Source organism: Pogona vitticeps, chromosome 1 (genome assembly GCF_051106095.1).
Source record: "Pogona vitticeps strain Pit_001003342236 chromosome 1, PviZW2.1, whole genome shotgun sequence".
Classification (NCBI taxonomy): Eukaryota; Metazoa; Chordata; class Lepidosauria; order Squamata; family Agamidae; genus Pogona; species Pogona vitticeps.
In genome coordinates this window covers 74409187-74426197 of record NC_135783.1, presented here as the reverse complement: position 1 = coordinate 74426197, position 17011 = coordinate 74409187, and the positions used below count along the sequence as shown (strand labels likewise).

The 17011-nt window shown below is 39.2% G+C and overlaps 2 protein-coding genes across 3 annotated transcripts in view; one reads left to right on the top strand and one right to left on the bottom strand.

The window, feature by feature from the left end:
* Positions 1-16612, top strand: part of PPP1R14C (protein phosphatase 1 regulatory inhibitor subunit 14C) — a 63590-nt gene extending 46978 nt beyond the window's left edge. For both annotated transcript variants that reach the window (XR_013540566.1, XM_072995420.2), the window contains 3 exons: positions 10003-10086; positions 10698-10730; positions 15064-16612. Coding sequence is in view for 1 of the 2 variants with exons in the window: in XM_072995420.2 (XP_072851521.2) it covers positions 10003-10086; positions 10698-10730; positions 15064-15138 (192 nt within the window). In the remaining variant the exon portion in view is untranslated. The remainder of the gene's footprint in view (positions 1-10002; positions 10087-10697; positions 10731-15063) is intronic.
* The window catches only part of KATNA1 (katanin catalytic subunit A1), a 450967-nt gene that overhangs the window by 213621 nt on the left and 220335 nt on the right, over positions 1-17011 (bottom strand). The window lies entirely within an intron of this gene.

Sequence of the window (17011 nt, the reverse complement as noted above, 5' to 3'; positions counted from 1 at the left end):
GTTTTAAAACTGGCTGTTGGAAGTGGTCTTCCATGTACTGTTAAATAATCTTTTTAATCTGTTCTAAGTAACAGCATTACATCTGGAGCCCTTTTGGGTGAAAAGGGGGTAAATACTGATCTTTTCCAAGATCTAGCTGACGGCTTCTGACATAGATGGTCTTCTGCATATTTTCTGTGTCATTCTGTGATCAAAGGACTCAGCAGAGAATGCCTACAGGCAGCCCACAAATAGTTTGTGAGTACAGTAGCATTGCCCTCACTCAGGAAGCTCAGCAACTGATACTGAGAAGGAAAGTGGCTCTGATAGTGGAGAGCAGTGTACAGCCAGCATGATCAGTAGCCACTGATAGCTTCATGCCCTCTGCTGTGAAGTCCCATCTTTTCAGTCAAAATGCTTGATGTTATCTGGCTGTCACTCAGGGGAAATAGGGGGAAATACATATTAGATATGTTATTAACAACTTTTGCAGATTCAATTTCTGATTGCAAGTGACTCCTTGCCTCCTTGCAGAACACTGAAAACTTCTGTGCAACTGAAATTATTGATTCATCAAGCACTAAAGATCTTTTTAAGCTTGTCACGACCCACAAGTTTTAAAAATCTGTACAAGCCTTTTTTGGTCAGCTTTTGAAGTACCATTGTGAACTTTCCCACATGCCTTTATCAAATTCTTGTTTTGCACTATAATTGTACCTCTTTTATGCTTAGCATGAGTTATTGGGCGCTTCACTTTCAGAGCGAGTGAGCGAGCGAGTGAGAACCTGGATTCACCAGTCTAATTGCAAGAGGCATGGAAGCATGCACACCACTGAGCTTTGAAATAAGTCTGTCCTTTCTGTATCCTTTAGAGGTTCTTGACATTGAGAGAATGGCACAATGACAACAGCAATTAGTGGCACCCTCTCATCAAATAGCAAGCAAACTAAACTGGCCTCCGAGCAAACACCACACTTTGATGTTACAAAGGCATAGGCTTGTTTTGATAAGCTTTGAGGAGGACAGGGATGTTAATAGAGCATTTGCACTGTTTGCCATTATTGACTGCATGTGAGAAGGCAGCTTGGTTGTGTCTTGCCTTTTTTTCACATTTGAAAAACAAACATTAGGGACACATTATTTAATAGCATTCTAGTTTTCCTTGGTCTTCAGTGAAGTTCAGGTTAATGGTATGGTAGAGATCAATCAAATCCTTTCAAAACCTAAAAACTGCTAGTGCAACGGCTGACATGATGATATTAGTCCAAAGGTTGGTTCACACTGTTCTTTCTTTCTTTCTTTCTTTCTTTCTTTCTTTCTTGCTTTCTTGCTTGCTTGCTTGCTTGCTTGCTTGCTTGCTTGCTTGCTTGCTTGCTTGCTTTCTTAACTTACTAGTTTACAACTGGTGTTGGTAACTTGTGGTTCTCATTCACCCTAGACAGCTGTGTTTGGGTTCATTAAAGACCTGGAACAGTTCCTCTTTTTTGGCGGGAGATGACAACTGAGTCTCTTTTTGAACGTTAACAGATTGATTTAATTTAACATTGGGTGAATCTACTACAACCTCTATCTAAGATCTGGTAACTGTCGAAATTGCGAGGACAATAACTCTGTCTGTAAATTGACAAGGTTCATTGAGGGGCTGGCCCAAAACATTACCAATCTGTGGGATTCCTCAGCGGAGCACTCTGGACCACACATATTGTCCCACAGCAAGGGTGTCTGGCCCAATCTTCCTCCGGTGGTGGGTGGTTGAAGGAAGGGTCTGGCTGAATCATCTTCCTCGAGTGACCTTGTCCCTGTGGGAAGACTATGACCGTCCATTCTAGGGCTTCTGCCGATGTCTTCTTTAGATTTCTCTGGATCGGGTAGCAACCCTCCTACCTTCAAATTAGGGAAATCTTCTAACAACCCCTGTGTTCTATCATATTCAGCTTCCTCCTCCTCTCCTCCTTTCTTCTCCTGCCCTTTCCTTCCTTCCCCTCTTGGTATATTGAACTGTCTCCTCCCACTTTGTTCTCCTATCTCCTCCTCCTACACAGGCAAAATTAATCCTTCTTCCCCTTCTCCCTCCCTCTCTTCCACTAGGCAGATTTCAATCTTCTCCTCTTTCCCCTTTGATTCCCTTCTTTTCCCCTCCTCTGCATTCAACTCCTCACTTTCTCTTGTCTTCCCTCCTTCTATCTCCCTTTTCTGCTCAGACGTCTCTAGCTGAGGGGACGGCTCACTCTGTTCTTTCTCCTTTGGGTCTACTGCTCCTTCACAGCAGCACAGCCTGTGAGGAATTAAGTTAGGCAGCAAGAACTTTCACCTAGTTTTTTCTGCACATTGCTTATCTGGTAACTGGAAAAAAAAAATATAGCTGGCCGAAGGGAGTGGGAGTTTCCCTAGATAAAAAGACAGTTTAAAAAACAGCAAGGAGAGAGTTCGTTTTTTTTTGCTGCTGGGAGGAAGAAGACAAGATGGAGATTTATGATGGACTGAAGAAACATTTACATGATTGATTTTATAGTCGTTGCTGAAATATCCCTACAACTAAAAAACTTCTGTGCTTTACCAGCTGTATTCAAGGACGTGAGATAATAATTTTTTTTTATTTAGAGAATGTGTTTAATTATTTTTCTAGAGAAATGCAATGAAGGGGAGGGAAACTGCTTAGAGTAAAAAATTGTACAAATATCTATTTATATTATATTAGAGTTATGTTGATTTAATTCTTTAATAAATACTTCTGTCTATTTGACAGTTTAAAATTATGTTCTTTCCTGACCAAACCGAATGCATTTTGAGTACTGAATTTACGCTACCTAATTAATTGATGATTCAGCCCAACCAATTAAAATCTTATATGTCTGTGTTGTGTTATTTAAAATCAAGTGGGCTTTTTTGAAACAGACAAGAGTAAAGCTCCTAACTGTTTGTATTTGGGCTGACGGACAGCAGAGAGAGGGGATTGCTTTGTTTGTTTATCAAATCCCTACTTGTGCTTCTCTAATTACTTAATTACAGCTTCTTAGGAACTGAATGAAGTAAATAAGAGTCGTTATATGGTGGCAGCGGTGGGATGAAACACGTGCTTTGTTTATTTTTGCTGGCAACAGTTTGAAGATTTATAGCTAGGCAACGATCGTAAAAGTAAGACGTTAGCCTACTATATATTTGATTTATGGCATTAAAAGCAGTGTCTGCTTAAAGCAGAGCTGTGTGAGTAAGTGAAAAGCTAATGGGTTTTCTTTGATAAAAACATTAGCCATGCAGGAGTTTGGTAGGAAAGAACGTTTTTAAAGTTAAATTGGCTTATTAAATGTACATTTTTCTCTGAGTGAATTCCTTGAACTTCACAAGCATTTCTGCAGTGATTTTTTTTCCCCTATGTGCTAATTTCATTTTTAAAGCACATGGACAGTTTTGCATCTTTTTTGGCATCAGAGAGAAGGAGAAGGGCGACATCTCGTGGTCTACGGGGTACATTGCTCCGAGGAGATGTCGAAGTGACACCTGGTGGTCTTCAGACATTATTGCAGCATGACATTTCAGATTCTTACGAAGCTGATACAGAAAGTGCAGCTCATCTATCTCCAGTAAGCAGACGGTTGCAACTAAGTGAGATGATGGCTGGAGTTCAAGAAGATCAAGCTATTGAAGACATCGTTGTGCGCCCAAGACCCAGGCATACCAATTTAGAGGAAGACTTAGAACCAGAAGAGGAGGAGCCAGATCAAAGTTATGAGCCAGATGAGGAACAAGATTCAGAATATGAACAAGATCAAGTATTTCCAGATGATATTCCAGAGGAAGAGCCTACTCCTGATGATATTCAAGGAGAAGAGTCTACACCGCAACAGCTCTTTGAGACCGAATCTGATGACTCAACTACAACTGAGGCCGGAATAGAAGAAATCGTTCCTAAAGGATCGGAGGACTTTAGACAAAAGCAATTTAATGATCCCTCTTTAGCATCTTTAAGAACCCGTGCAAACGAATACGCTCAACAGCCTGTCCAACAGTCAGCATACTTTCTATGGGGAGAAAATGGACTGTTATACCGTGAGTACTATCCCAAGGATTTTATGGCAGCTCAACCCGTGCGACAGTTAGTAGTGCCCTCAGATTATAGACTGAGAATTCTTGAAATGGCACACGATCATCCTTCCAGTGGACACCAAGGTATGAGAAAGACACTCAAGAGAATTTCTCAACATTTTTACTGGCCTGGTCTTTCCAAAGCCGTAAAGGAATATGTTGGTTCCTGTGATGTTTGCCAAAGAGTAAGACACCAAACAGACCAAACCAAGGCTGAAGTGCAAGTTATGGAGATACCTGACCAAGTGTTCAAGTATCTACAAATGGATGTGTTAGGACCATTCATCCCTACTAAGACCAAGAAGAAGTACATCATCACTTTCATTTGTTCTGCAAGCAGATGGATTGAAGCTTATGCAATCAGCAACTTGTCAGCTACCACCATAGCTAGAATCATCGTGGACTTATGCTCACGTATTGGTGTTCCATCCAAAATCATTTGCGATCAAGCAGGAGCTTTCACTAGTGAACTCATGAAGAAAATCTGCGAAATAAGTGGTATCACCCTTAGCTTCAGTACTTCTCATCATCCTCAATCACACGGAATGGTGGAAAGAGGTCAACAGACTTTACTTCGTATGATCAAGACGATGACTCAAGAGTATGGGAACATTTGGGACGAACTCTTGCCTTTTGCTTTATTTGCCTATAGAAGTTCCGCTCATTCTTCACTAGGTGGATTTTCCCCGAGCGAGTTGGTATTTGGAAGAAATCTTCAAGGACCTTTGGATATCCTGAAATCCGAATGGGAAGGTGCGGTCAAATCTAGTTCAGCACCAGTTGCAGAATTCGTCCGACAACTTCAAGAGAAACTTTTAGCTGTTCAAGAGTTAGCTAGAGACAACTTGATGAACGCTCAAGCTGAACAGAAATACTATCATGACAAGAAATCCCGACACAGAGAATTTGCAGTGGGTGATTTGGTGTTAGTACTGAACCCGCTCAGACCTTCTAAGTTAGAAGTGGTCTGGGAAGGTCCAGGAGAAATTGTTCAAAGATTTGGAGATGTTAATTATCTTGTTAAAATGCTGGATTCTAAAAAGAAACCTGTTCTTTATCATGTCAATAGACTGAAACGTTACAAAGATAGATCTGCAATGGTTTTTCAATATCATGCTGAGTATTTCCATTCTTCCAATGAACCAATTGATATGTTGTCAGAATTGCAAGATGCGGGTGATTGGTCTGATAATATTATCTTAACAGGTAATCAAGATCAGAAGGATCAGTTGTACCAGGTCCTAGAACGACATCAAGATGTGTTCTCAGACAAACCAGGTTACACAAATTTAGTCAGTCATGAAATCACTACAGATAGTGATGCTCAACCTATACGGTCGAGCCCATACAGAGCAATTGGTAATCATGCTAAACAAATTGAGCAAGAGATTCAAAAGATGTTATCTCTAGGAGTTATTGAAGAGGCAATCAGCCCTACTTGGACTTCACCTGTGGTACTAGTCCCTAAAAAGACTGCTACAGGTGAAATTCAAGAAGAAGTGAGATTTTGTGTTGATTATAGGAAGTTGAACAGTGTTACCAAATCGGATCCTTACCCTTTGCCTAGAATGGATGATTTGATTGAACACCTTGCTAAGGCTAAATTTATAAGTATCCTTGACCTAAAGAATGCTTATTGGCAATTAGATATGGCAGAAGAATCACGAGATAAGACCGCTTTCATCACTCATGTGGGAACTTTCCGGTTCCGCAGAATGCCATTTGGTTTGAAAAATGCAGGTGCTTCATTTCAAAGGATGATTGATAAACTTTTGCAAGGTTTACCTTATGCTAATGCTTATCTTGACGATGTTGCGATTTTTAGTAATGATTTTGAATCTCATTTGACACACATTGAAACTGTTTTGTCCAGACTTCAACAAGCAGGACTGACAGTAAAAGCCAGTAAATGTCAATGGATGCAGGGAAAAGTCATGTATTTAGGACATTTGATTGGGCAAGGAGAAATTCAAACTATACAAGCAAAAGTTCAAGCTATCAATGATTGGCCTATTCCTAAAACTAAGAAACAAGTACGCTCGTTTCTAGGTCTAATTGGCTACTACAGAAAATTTATTCCGGATTTTAGTAATTTGGCAGCACCTTTGACAGAGCTAACTAGAAAAAGAGAACCTGTCAAAGTAAAATGGACTCCTGAATGTCAAAAGGCTTTTGATGCCTTAAAAGCTAAAATTGTTGATGCGCCTATTTTGAAATCTCCTGATTTCAACAAACCTTTCGTATTACAAACTGATGCATCTGAATTAGGTCTAGGAGCTGTTTTATTACAACAAGGAGAAGATGGAAACCTTTATCCGATATCCTATTTCTCTAGAAAACTTCTGGAACGCGAGAAACACTATGCTATTCCTGAAAAAGAGGCACTTTCAGTTTTTTGGGCATTGAATCTTTTGAGACCTTATTTATGGGGGCGCAAATTCACGCTTCAAACCGATCACCGAGCTTTAGTGTGGTTACAAAGTATGAAATCTCATAACCAAAAATTGTTAAGATGGAGTTTGGCATTACAAGATTTTGATTTTAATATCCAACATATTCCAGGAAAATTGAATGTAGTAGCAGATAGTCTTTCTAGAATGTATGAAGAAGAAAACTCATGCAACACTGAGCGTTGACTTAGATATCTGATGTAATTTCATAGAATGTAGTGTTTCATTATTTCATATATACTTTTGTAGTAGAGTTTTGATATATAACATGTTTTATATTTTCTTAATTCCTTGTATCAAATTACTATAAATTAGATAAGTAGACTAATCTGAATTTCTGTGTAATTTCGGGGGGCGTGTGAGGAATTAAGTTAGGCAGCAAGAACTTTCACCTAGTTTTTTCTGCACATTGCTTATCTGGTAACTGGAAAAAAAAAATATAGCTGGCCGAAGGGAGTGGGAGTTTCCCTAGATAAAAAGACAGTTTAAAAAACAGCAAGGAGAGAGTTCGTTTTTTTTTGCTGCTGGGAGGAAGAAGACAAGATGGAGATTTATGATGGACTGAAGAAACATTTACATGATTGATTTTATAGTCGTTGCTGAAATATCCCTACAACTAAAAAACTTCTGTGCTTTACCAGCTGTATTCAAGGACGTGAGATAATAATTTTTTTTTATTTAGAGAATGTGTTTAATTATTTTTCTAGAGAAATGCAATGAAGGGGAGGGAAACTGCTTAGAGTAAAAAATTGTACAAATATCTATTTATATTATATTAGAGTTATGTTGATTTAATTCTTTAATAAATACTTCTGTCTATTTGACAGTTTAAAATTATGTTCTTTCCTGACCAAACCGAATGCATTTTGAGTACTGAATTTACGCTACCTAATTAATTGATGATTCAGCCCAACCAATTAAAATCTTATATGTCTGTGTTGTGTTATTTAAAATCAAGTGGGCTTTTTTGAAACAGACAAGAGTAAAGCTCCTAACTGTTTGTATTTGGGCTGACGGACAGCAGAGAGAGGGGATTGCTTTGTTTGTTTATCAAATCCCTACTTGTGCTTCTCTAATTACTTAATTACAGCTTCTTAGGAACTGAATGAAGTAAATAAGAGTCGTTATACAGCCAACAGTGGGAAATGATGGGAGGCAGAGTCTGACATCATCGAGAAGGCTACAAGTTGTCTTTGGTTATTAGAGTACTACTTTGTTTGGGTTTTGTTTTGTTTTTTGCTGACTTACAGTGCCACTATTTCTTTACAATGGAAGAGAGTGGAAGAAAAAGAGGGGGGAAAATGAGCTTATATCTCTCACAGAAAAGTGACTTACAGATGTGAAAAGCTTACTTGTCTGGCTGCAGCCTCAGGTCCTGGTCACATGAGGGAAATGTTCTCTCATTCTTCCAGTACTCTCCATACCTCTGTTGTACTGATTCATGGTCATGTGGTATATATACTGAGGTGAATGTCCTGGCAATGTTTAGCGGTACTGATTTATTTCCACCTATTTGAATCATTATGGCCGGCTACACCATGGTACCATTTTTTTTCTTGCTTCAAGGGGCAGTTTAGCCTCTTGATATATATTTAAAATATATTTATTGATACATTGATATATCAGGAAGGGATTTCTGTTTAGGAAAGTGTCCTCTGTTGCGCTAGATACTTCTGCAGAATCGCATTGAACAATGAACAGTGTATTGATATACTACCGGTCAGGGGGGAAAAAACACACCACAAAAATGCTGGTCACCTTTACTGGCATAGATTCTGAAAAGAAGCAGAGCAGATCATGCACACAGGCAATCCCAGTAAGGAATGCACTGGTACAAAAGAGGTACAAAATAACACAACCCTCAAGACCAGGGGGAAATGTTCCCCACTTATTCTGCTGGCTGGGAAAATGTTTTGATCTTAACTGTGCCATCGCGTGACTGGGGGAGGGGGGAGTAAACTAACTGGGGGATAATTAGAGAACATTTCCCTCCTGTGACTACGACCTCAAGTTGTTTAGTAAGACTCAGCTCATACAAATGCTGCCTTCATCGAAACTCCCTTGCTAAGTTTGTCTCTTCTACCATCAGTTTAGGTGGCATGCTCCCCAAAGGAGGTACAGTGGACCCTTGACTTACATACAGCTTCACTTGCAGACTTTTTGAGTTACAGACTTCTCTGGCCGCAAAATTTAGGTTTGACTTGCAGCCTGAGAATTGACTTACAGACCAGAAAAAAAAACAAAATGGAACAAAAACGGCCTGTTACGGGATTAATCGGTTTTCAATGCACTGTAAGTCAATGGAGACTTGACCTACAGACTTTTTGACTTGAGAACCGCCTTCCAATACGGATTAAGTTCTCAAGTCAAGACCCCACTGTACTATCATTTTTTCTCCTCAAAGCACCAGTTATAGTGACGAGATTAACAAACACTGGGAGACACTAAGGGGTGTAAGTAAATAAATAAATAAATAAATAAATAAATAAATAAATAAATAAATAAATAAATAAATAAATAAATAAATAAATAAATAAATAAATAAATAAATAAATAAATAAATAAATAAATAAATAAATAAAACAGTAACCAGATGGTATATTCTGTAACCAGGTTCCTTATGGTGTCTGAAGGTATGTGGCTAATGTTTGCTTCACTAAGGCTACTTTAGAAATAATCAAAAAGGGAAATGGAAAATGAGTGGAATACATTTTGTCTGTATTTAAGTCGTAAGAAGACCTGGCTGTTTTTTTGGAAGTGAAATGTCATAGTGGGTGGAAAGGCAGATAGTTCTCTTGAGTAAATTGCCATTCCTACTTTCAAGTATCTCCTTTTTCCATCTGCAGTACTGCTTTTGCCTTGTTTAGGTGATGACAGCATATAGCTTTAGTGGTGATAGGTACTGTCCATGCATTTATAGAAGGCTGTACAAATTGCAATGTGTAGTGTCTGTTTTAAAAAGCCCAAATTGGTTCCTTCAGCCTTTGGTCAGTTTCATGCATTAATTTACATTGTGTTGTTGAGTATGACTATACAATAAAGATTAATTGATATATGATGGAGTAGTGGAGAAGAATTACATAAAGCAGGCATCTTTATGGAGGGTCAATGTCCCATTATTTAGACATGCAAGAGAAGCAAGATGTTCACCTGCTCCTCCCCTACTTAAAGAGATTAGCTAACCAGGATGTCCCAAACACTGTTTCCTCCCATAGGTTTACTTGCCTGGAATTCAAGCATCTTGACAGAGGTCCTGTTGTCCTGCCACCCTAAAAGGATAGGCTATGTTGGTGGACACCCTGTGGATTCATGGCACTCCCTCCCAAGGAATGTTAGGCTAGCTGCATCTTTGTTAGGTTCTCTTGGTCAACTGAAGCTACACTGAACTTGAGCTAGTAAATGGATGTGTGAGAGAGGGGGATACATACTGCCATTCCGGATCTGGATGCAATGAAACTGAGTAACCTGGTTCAACTTTCTCTTTTCCCAGGAAGAAGAGATGCCAGATGTAGAAATTGACATTGATGATCTTCTTGATGCTGCTAATGAAGAGGAGAGAGCCCTCAAATTACAAGTTAGTTGATTTTGATGAAGTTTGGGAGAGTGGGTATCTGAATTCCAGCTCCACTGATTGACTTGGAAGTCTAGAACAATCTTTCACACAGCATGGTTTGGAAAGGCAGCCAATAAATCATAATTACTGAAATATATAATACTAGAAATGAATCCGGTGGCAACATAGAGTGCTGCAGAGGATACAAAATGTTTGATTTGATAATGTGGAGATCAGCATTCAACAGCTTGCCCAAGGGTTTGTCTCCATCAGGTGTTGAGAATAAGGCAGTAACTGATTTGCTAGTTTCCTTGAAAACAGGAAATCCCGGTGAATGAAACGCCCCATTTCCCTTCTGTTGCAGCCAATATATGACTTTGCAACAAGTGAAAAATTATTCCTAAATTGTTGATAAAAGTACCGCAGTTGTGGATTTCGCAGCTTTCACCTGTTGCAGGTGGCCAGTTAACTCTAAGAAAACATAAAGTCCCCTAGGAGATGAAATAATGGTGTAAAAAAGATGCTTATTCATTACCAGATATCATTGGTACTTTGAAATGTCCAATACTTAGATATAAAAAGGAGGAATGAAGGCTATCCTTCAACTAATATTTTTGTCATTGTATTTCCAGGAAGCACTGGTAGACTGTTTCAAACCCACAGAGGTAAGCAAATGCTACATTATTTTAAATCCAAAAGCTTGACTTTTTCTAATTTATACAAAGTAACTTCATTTACTCAGATATCATAAAGGAGAAGAAATGTTGGGATAATCAATTTTTTTATACATATAAATTAATATATTTTAGAATCTAACGTATGGTCAGAAGTGGAAATAAAACTAAACTGCATGATATATATCATTCTGTTATGGCATATGGAAACTGTATAGGTTTTACACTCAAGGCACTGTTTTTTAAATGTCTGAATTGTGAGGGACTAAACCTTTTATTGCAATGGAGAGTAAAAGTGCTTATTTGTACCTTTATAGAAATTCAGCTTAGTAGAAAAAGAAATGTGTTAATTCATTTAGTTAATTGTATTTCTTCAAATGCTTTCACTTATCTTAACATGCATGGAAGCTTTGATAATTATGTGATTTGCTCAAACGGTTATTTGCTAGTTTGTGTTGGTATTGAGATTAAGAGATCTCTGGTCCTGTGAGTACCCCCTGCAAGAGTGGTTCCATAGTCTTTCTGTGGGTTCCCACAGTCAAAATAGAGAAGTGGTATGTAGTCCTGTCCTTTTGAGATACTGGAGAAGTGAAATCCTAAAAAGGTAGCATTGAGTGATCTTACAGTAAGCTATCATAAAATACCAAATAATACTCAGAGGGCTAACCACATTGTTTTCAGCACCAGACATTATAACACTGAAGACACTTGCTACTTTTGGGTATAGAAAAAGTTAGTAAAGTGGCAGGAAGAAAATCCAGATGCTTCTTCAGCAGGATTTCTGTCATGCCCCTCCAAACTTCAAAATGACCTTGCATATGGAATCAGTGGAGTATTCTATTGAATGAGGATAGCCTTATTGACAGAGAACATTAAACTGGAAACACAGTACAGTTTAAGCATCCATGCTTGCCTTTAAAGCTATTTGCTGCTAGGTCTGATTTCTGCATCCTAGAAATTGTCACAGGTAATGTCCAAGTATAGGAGCTCATTTTATAGTTTTTGCTAATTCAGAGCAGCTCTGCACATCACAGTTGCTGTGTGAACACTGTGGTTTTTATCCAACAAGCACATGATGTGAAGATCTTACATATGAGCATATATAGGTTTTTTGAAGATCAGTTGGTTTGGGATGAGGGGTTGGAAGATTGGAGTACGTTTCCCAGAAACCTATACATGCATAGTTCTTTATATGTAATACTGATCACAGTCCTGTTGATGTTCATGTAAGGTTAGTGTAACTTGTTGTGGCCAATTGTGGCTAATTGCCAAGATGCCAGATACATCGGGGTCACATGCTTCATCACATGCTAGAATGTACAAACATGATGTGCCCTGACTCTTCATCAGTTAGCCACAACCACAGTTTTACACAAATGTTATGCAAACAGCATAAAAGATTCCACCTACACCGATGCAATACTAAGCAGTTCTGTAAAATTGAGAAGTGAGGTAGATGGTAATTTGAATTTTCTGAGATGTTTCTCATTTGAGTCCAGCTATGGAAATTCTGTTGACAACTTGTCATGAAATCTGCTTCTTGAAACCTAAAAAATCCTCTACAAACAAGCTACCACAACACTTCTAGTTCAGGATACTAAACTAGATGAACAAGTGGATAAGACAGAGTACTTATTGCTAGCTTGAACATGTAGCTGCTCTGGGAATGCATTTGGATGTCTTCATGTGTCCCGAAACAAAGGGCACTTGGAACACCTACACCGGCATCTATACCAAGCAAGCATATATAGTATTCATGTTATCTCTCTGCTGCTTTGCTAGTGTAAATAAAATTTTATGGTTAAGTGCATTTTGCCCATTAGAAGTGAAAGAAACACACACACACACACACACACACACACACCTTGCACACTGGTTAGTAATATGTAACAAACAAATGACAAACAAATGCCAGAATGTGTCTTGATATGGAGCTGCCTTATGTCAAACGTGAATTTGATATGTGGGTGCTGAGAGTTAAAGATGCTTTCTGGGCATGGGATGACAATCTGTGGAGGTGTGTGCTTTACAAGCCATTTGCTTGCAGAAGACACTGGTGTGTACATGTATCTTTTCTAAATGGTAGCAGTGCCCTCCCGAAAGGGTGGAAAGACAAGGCATTAGGGAGAATCTCTGAAATGGGTTTTGGGAGAGCAAAGGGAGCCTCTCTGAAATAGACCATCTTGAAATCTTCCCTTCACATTTATACACATCTGTAGCTACTGCTTGAGGCTTAGAGTTACTGATCATGACCACTTCAGTTGCAGCTTCCCCAAGGATGTGAAGGAGATGTATGGGAAACCACATGAATGTATTGCCTAGAAAGAGAGGTCCTGACTTTACAAGCCTCCAGGAAATGTTTGGGTATTGTAAATGACTAATGCCTTTGTACTATTAATAAGCACTCTGTTCCTTTTCCGGTTAGCAGGCTAGAAATAGAAACCTTCTGAAACTTCACAGCACAGCAGATAGTGTTTAATGATGAAGGTGCTATTAATGTTTGAGCAAAAAACATATGTAGCAGCCTTTGATTTATGCTGATGGAATCCAGAATGAGGACATGAGCTGTCTCCTGTAAAAGTTGATGCACATGTTTCAAAATGCATCTCCAGCTGGAATATATATATATATATGGAGTTTGCTTGAAACTGAGGGGAAACACATGTTCATGGCACACATTTCTGCAAGAACTTGTGGGGTCCCATTTACATGAGTTCATGAAAAAGTGAAGTTTCATCCTTAGAATTAGGATTTCACCTCAGCTAGCAGGAACCTTTAGTCTGAGTTATGAAAATAACTTAAAATTGTTATAGTTATTATGATTATTAGGAAAGCTGCAAGGAGGAATGGATATCTTTTTGGTAGAAACTGCATGTCCTTACAAAACAATGTGTGGGTGTTTATATGTGCGTCAGAATTAACTCCATACTATTGGGCAGGGGTGGGCAACCCCTGATTCCCGGGGACCACATGGTCTTATTTTTTTATCTTGGTGGGCTGCTCCTGCAACCTTTTCCCTTCTGCATTTTCTCACAAATGGGTAGGGCACTGAAAAAGCCCTCTTTTGGTCTCTTTAGTAGCCAGTGTTTTTTCTTTCTTTCTTTTTAAAGGTAACTTGGGGATGTTGGGGACAGCAGGTGTGCTGGGATAGCATCAAAACTTGTCAGAATTGCCCTCACCCTTCTAGAGGGCACAAGGAAGTTTCTTGAGCCAATAGTTTGCTTCTATGACAATGCTGAGGGCCTCAGGGATACTGGGGGCCACATTTAGACTCATAGGGGCCAGATGCAACTCACAGAGTATATTACCCACCTCTGACATGGGGGGGAGGATAGATTCAATACTGGAAGCTGTCCAAAATATTCCAGAGGTGTTAATACTAGAGTTTCCAAATGCAGATTTTTCCCCATGCTAACAGTGCAGCCAGATTTTTCTCTGTCTCTCTTTAAAGACTTTCCATGGTGAGGAGGAAAAAAACTTGAGTGAGCGGGGAACAGAGGCCAAGCGCTCATGCTGACACATTTGACACACTCACTGGAAAACAGTACAACCATGTTCGAGTGGATAGTTCACATGGCCTCTGCAAGAGGGGTCCCACATGCAAATGTGAACCATACATCTGGACCAATAAGTTGGTGGAAAGGATGTTGATGTGTGGGGAGAGATGTATGCCGTGCCAACAAAATTTTATGAGTGTGGCAGGGTGCTAGGATGTTGTGGTCCTCATCTGAGACCATCATAAGGGGACAGTGGATTTTGTCCATGCAACTTCAGGAGCTGTACGACAAGATCTCTCCCTTTGGGAGGTGAATGGGGGCTCCTCTTTTCCAGCAGAAGAGATGCCAAAGGGAACTTTGCTCTTGTTTCAGTCAGCTCCTTCCCCGCCACTTTAGAAGCTTGTTTTGGGAGCAGTTTCTCCCACCAAAATGACTGGGAAAAGAGGTAGAAGTAAGCCTTAAACTTGGACAAAGATGGCCCTTGGTGGAACCGGTTGTCCTCTGCCACTACCAAGGCTGCTGCAGTCGGGTTGGGAAAGGAGATTTCCAGCCTTGGCTGCCAGTGTGTTTCTTTCGTGGGTTCGTAGTTGTCTTGAACCTGGTGGCAACTATGTTCATTCCATCAAGGTCATTGGAATTGGAAAGTGGTGCTTTGATAAGCCCATACCTTAATTCATACCTTGGGGAAGCCATACCGTAATATTTTGAAAACTGGTTCCTATTGTTCATGCAACAATAAAAACGTGAAGGATGAAATGAAGATTTAGAAGTCTCAGTGTTGGTCTTTAGGTCTTTATAATACTTTCTTCCCCTTTTTGTTTCTATAGGATTTCATCAAAGAATTGCTGACTCGAATAAGAGGGATGAGGAAACTGAGCCCTCCTCAAAAGAAGAGTATATAACTGAAAATGGAATCCTCTTGAGAGAAATGGCCATGATACTGGGACTTTTGAGTAGAACAACTTCAAGTTTGGTCTTTATGAGCAATTTATTCTTACTTTTTTGAATTGAGTTCTGACATTTTAATGAATTTGACCATTTCTGTTTTTAAGGGTTTTTTTTAAGTGTCATTTTTGTAAAAAAAATCATCATCATCATCATCATCATGGATATCAACATCATGGATGCTGCTTTTGCTGCCTGAGGATGATCAGATTTGGTGGGAACACACCAAAATTTAGAGACATTTTTAGCTGTCCCAGGCAGTAATTCTACCTGATCAATTCTGTTTGGAACTGCTAGGAGATGCTGTTTCTTTATGACCCGTTGGATCTTCATTAAGTTGTACACCAGATTCCTGGATGTTAAGGTTCTTGTGCTTATGTACATACAATTATTAAATGAGTGTGTTACCATTGCTTTACATTGAGTGGAAGAGAAGTGTGGTCTAGATAACAATTTAATTGGAAGTTGTAGCAATGATGTTGGGGGTAGGGAGGGATGCAATTTAAAGAGGCTGCTGCCAACAATTTTTAAAAGCATTTAAAGCATTGGGTTGAATACCTTCATTTACAAAAGCAACTTATGAGCAAGTGGGGGATTTAAGGGCTTGATTTTATAGGTTTGAACTTACGTTACTGACATTGAGGCTTAGCCAGATCATCTTCTCTTCATCTCGTGCTCAGTTGGGATTGTTTTAAACCTACTGCTGAAGAGTCTAATGCAGCAATGAGAAAAGGATGAGGTTCTCAGTAGGGAAAATGCACATGAAATGCAAAACGAGAGGGTGGCCAAGTACTTCTTTTTTGCACTGGTCCTCCAGATGTCTTGTCTAAGGGCAAGAGTATAGGACCATGACAAGTGGCCAACAGCATCACTCCATTTATGAAACTGCTTTCATCAGAGGAACTTGGGGGGCTGGACTTGCCCCTCCTGACTCCCCACATTCATGTAAAACTTTCCCCAAAGAACTGGGAGACCCTCCAGAGGCAGTTTTTGTGTAGTGCAGGAGGGTGTGGTGGACAATGCAGTTGTAGTCATAAGCTATGTAGTCGCCATACATGAAAAAGCCTTGTTGCTTCCAGCAATTGGGAGTCAGTGTGATGCTGGCTTTAGGTCTACTTTTCTGGCTTTGGCATTGGATCTGGCAGCTTGGGCAAGTGGGACTGGTTTGTCGTTGTTAGAAGCAGGATCCCTAACTCTTCAGGAAAACATTCTTCACTAAAATGCTTCACAAGCTACCATCTGCTGGTAGATGCTAGGCTGGCATTTTATATCAAGGGTGCTCTGAACATAATTTTATTTTTTAAAAGAAGAAATACATGGTTGTGAACTTTATGTATACTGGCAAGCTTTTTAAAATGTATTTAATTTTGTAATGTTTTATCAATGACTTTATTTACCAGATATTTACTCAAATAAATGCAATGAATTGGGCTCCTGTTTCATGTGTACTTTTACCTGGAAGACTGGAATCTAATGAGGGCTTACATTATCAATATATTTGATATATATACTGTAACCAACCAACAAATTGATAACATTTTGCTAAGTTGCAAGTTCTCTAAAGTATGTTGTTGAAAGATTTCCAGGAAACTTAGTTTTATGCAAATTGTTCAAATATAAATGTTTCCAGGGAAATATAGAGAAGGAGTGGGGAACATTTGGTTTGCCATCTGTTTTGTATTAAAGCTTCCATTAAAATCCTGTTGTCAGATAAGATATCTGATGCTTGACGTTCCCTAGAAGTCCTAAATGACTTTATAGATCTCCCGGGGGGAAAAATTAGAAACCTGTATTCATCACAGCTAGGATTTATACCAGGAAAGGATTGAT